This window comes from Phaethon lepturus, unplaced genomic scaffold, assembly GCF_000687285.1.
Source record: "Phaethon lepturus isolate BGI_N335 unplaced genomic scaffold, ASM68728v1 scaffold28570, whole genome shotgun sequence".
NCBI lineage: Eukaryota > Metazoa > Chordata > Aves > Phaethontiformes > Phaethontidae > Phaethon > Phaethon lepturus.
Window position 1 is genome coordinate 425 of NW_010514471.1, and position 902 is coordinate 1,326.

The 902-nt window shown below is 57.1% G+C and overlaps 1 protein-coding gene across 1 annotated transcript in view; it reads left to right on the plus strand.

Annotated features, from left to right (window-relative positions):
• Positions 1-495: 495 nt before the first annotated feature.
• LOC104625463 (glutamate receptor ionotropic, NMDA 2C-like) overlaps positions 496-902 on the plus strand; it is a gene marked incomplete at both ends in the record, with an annotated part of 2,858 nt that continues 2,451 nt past the window's right edge. Inside the window, one exon of the mRNA XM_010293093.1 lies at positions 496-899. Within this exon, the coding sequence (XP_010291395.1) occupies positions 496-899 (404 nt within the window). The remainder of the gene's footprint in view (positions 900-902) is intronic.

Below are 902 nucleotides of genomic sequence, written 5' to 3' on the forward strand. Positions count from 1 at the left end.
GGTCTGGGTGGCAAAACCTTGCTACCTGCACGCGACCTTCTGCAAATGCCATTCACTGAATCATTTAAGACAGAATCAGATCAATTAAGGTTTGCTAATGAGAATCTGGATGGCTGGGGAGGTGGAGCGGGAGGGAAGGAGCCATGTGGGCTCCGGCAGCAGGTAGAGAGTCGGAGCCAGGGTGGGATTTGTGCTGCTGGCTGAGCCCTTGGCCCCCTCCCACTCCTGGTTTAAGGAGAAATGGTTGGTCTCCTTCGGAGGATGGATGAATTTTTGGTCAACAAGCTGAGAAACGGAGGAGAGGCCACAGGGCTTGGCCCTTTGCATGGGATGAGGTTCCTTGGAGACACTGGTGGATCAGTCCCATTTGGGTGTTTCTAGCCCATGGACCAAGCCAGCTTATGGCTCCCTTGAACCCTTCATGATGGCAAATTCAAGGTGGCTTCCATGTGCAAGAGACCCAGACCATGGTGCTGGAGCGGCCCCTGACCCCTTCTCTTCCCCCAGGAGCCTGGCTCGGCTTTCCTGCAGTTGGGTGTCTCCATCGAGCAGCAAATCCAGGTGATCTTCAAGGTGTTGGAGGAATACGACTGGGGCTCCTTCGCCGTCATCACCAGCCTCTACCCAGGCTACCACATCTTCCTGGATGTCATCCGCTCCTTCACGGATGCCAGCTACTTCGGCTGGGAGCTCCAGGAGGTGCTCACCTTCGAGATGAGCCAAGAGCGGAGCAGCTCCAGGACACAGCGGCTCCTGCGGCAGATCGATGCCCAGGTCCTCATCGTCTACTGCTCACGAGAAGAGGCTGAGTACCTCTTCGCCATGGCAGAGCAAGCTGGCCTCGTGGGGCCAGGCTATGTCTGGATCGTGCCTAGCCTGACAGTGGGCAACATGGAGGTGCC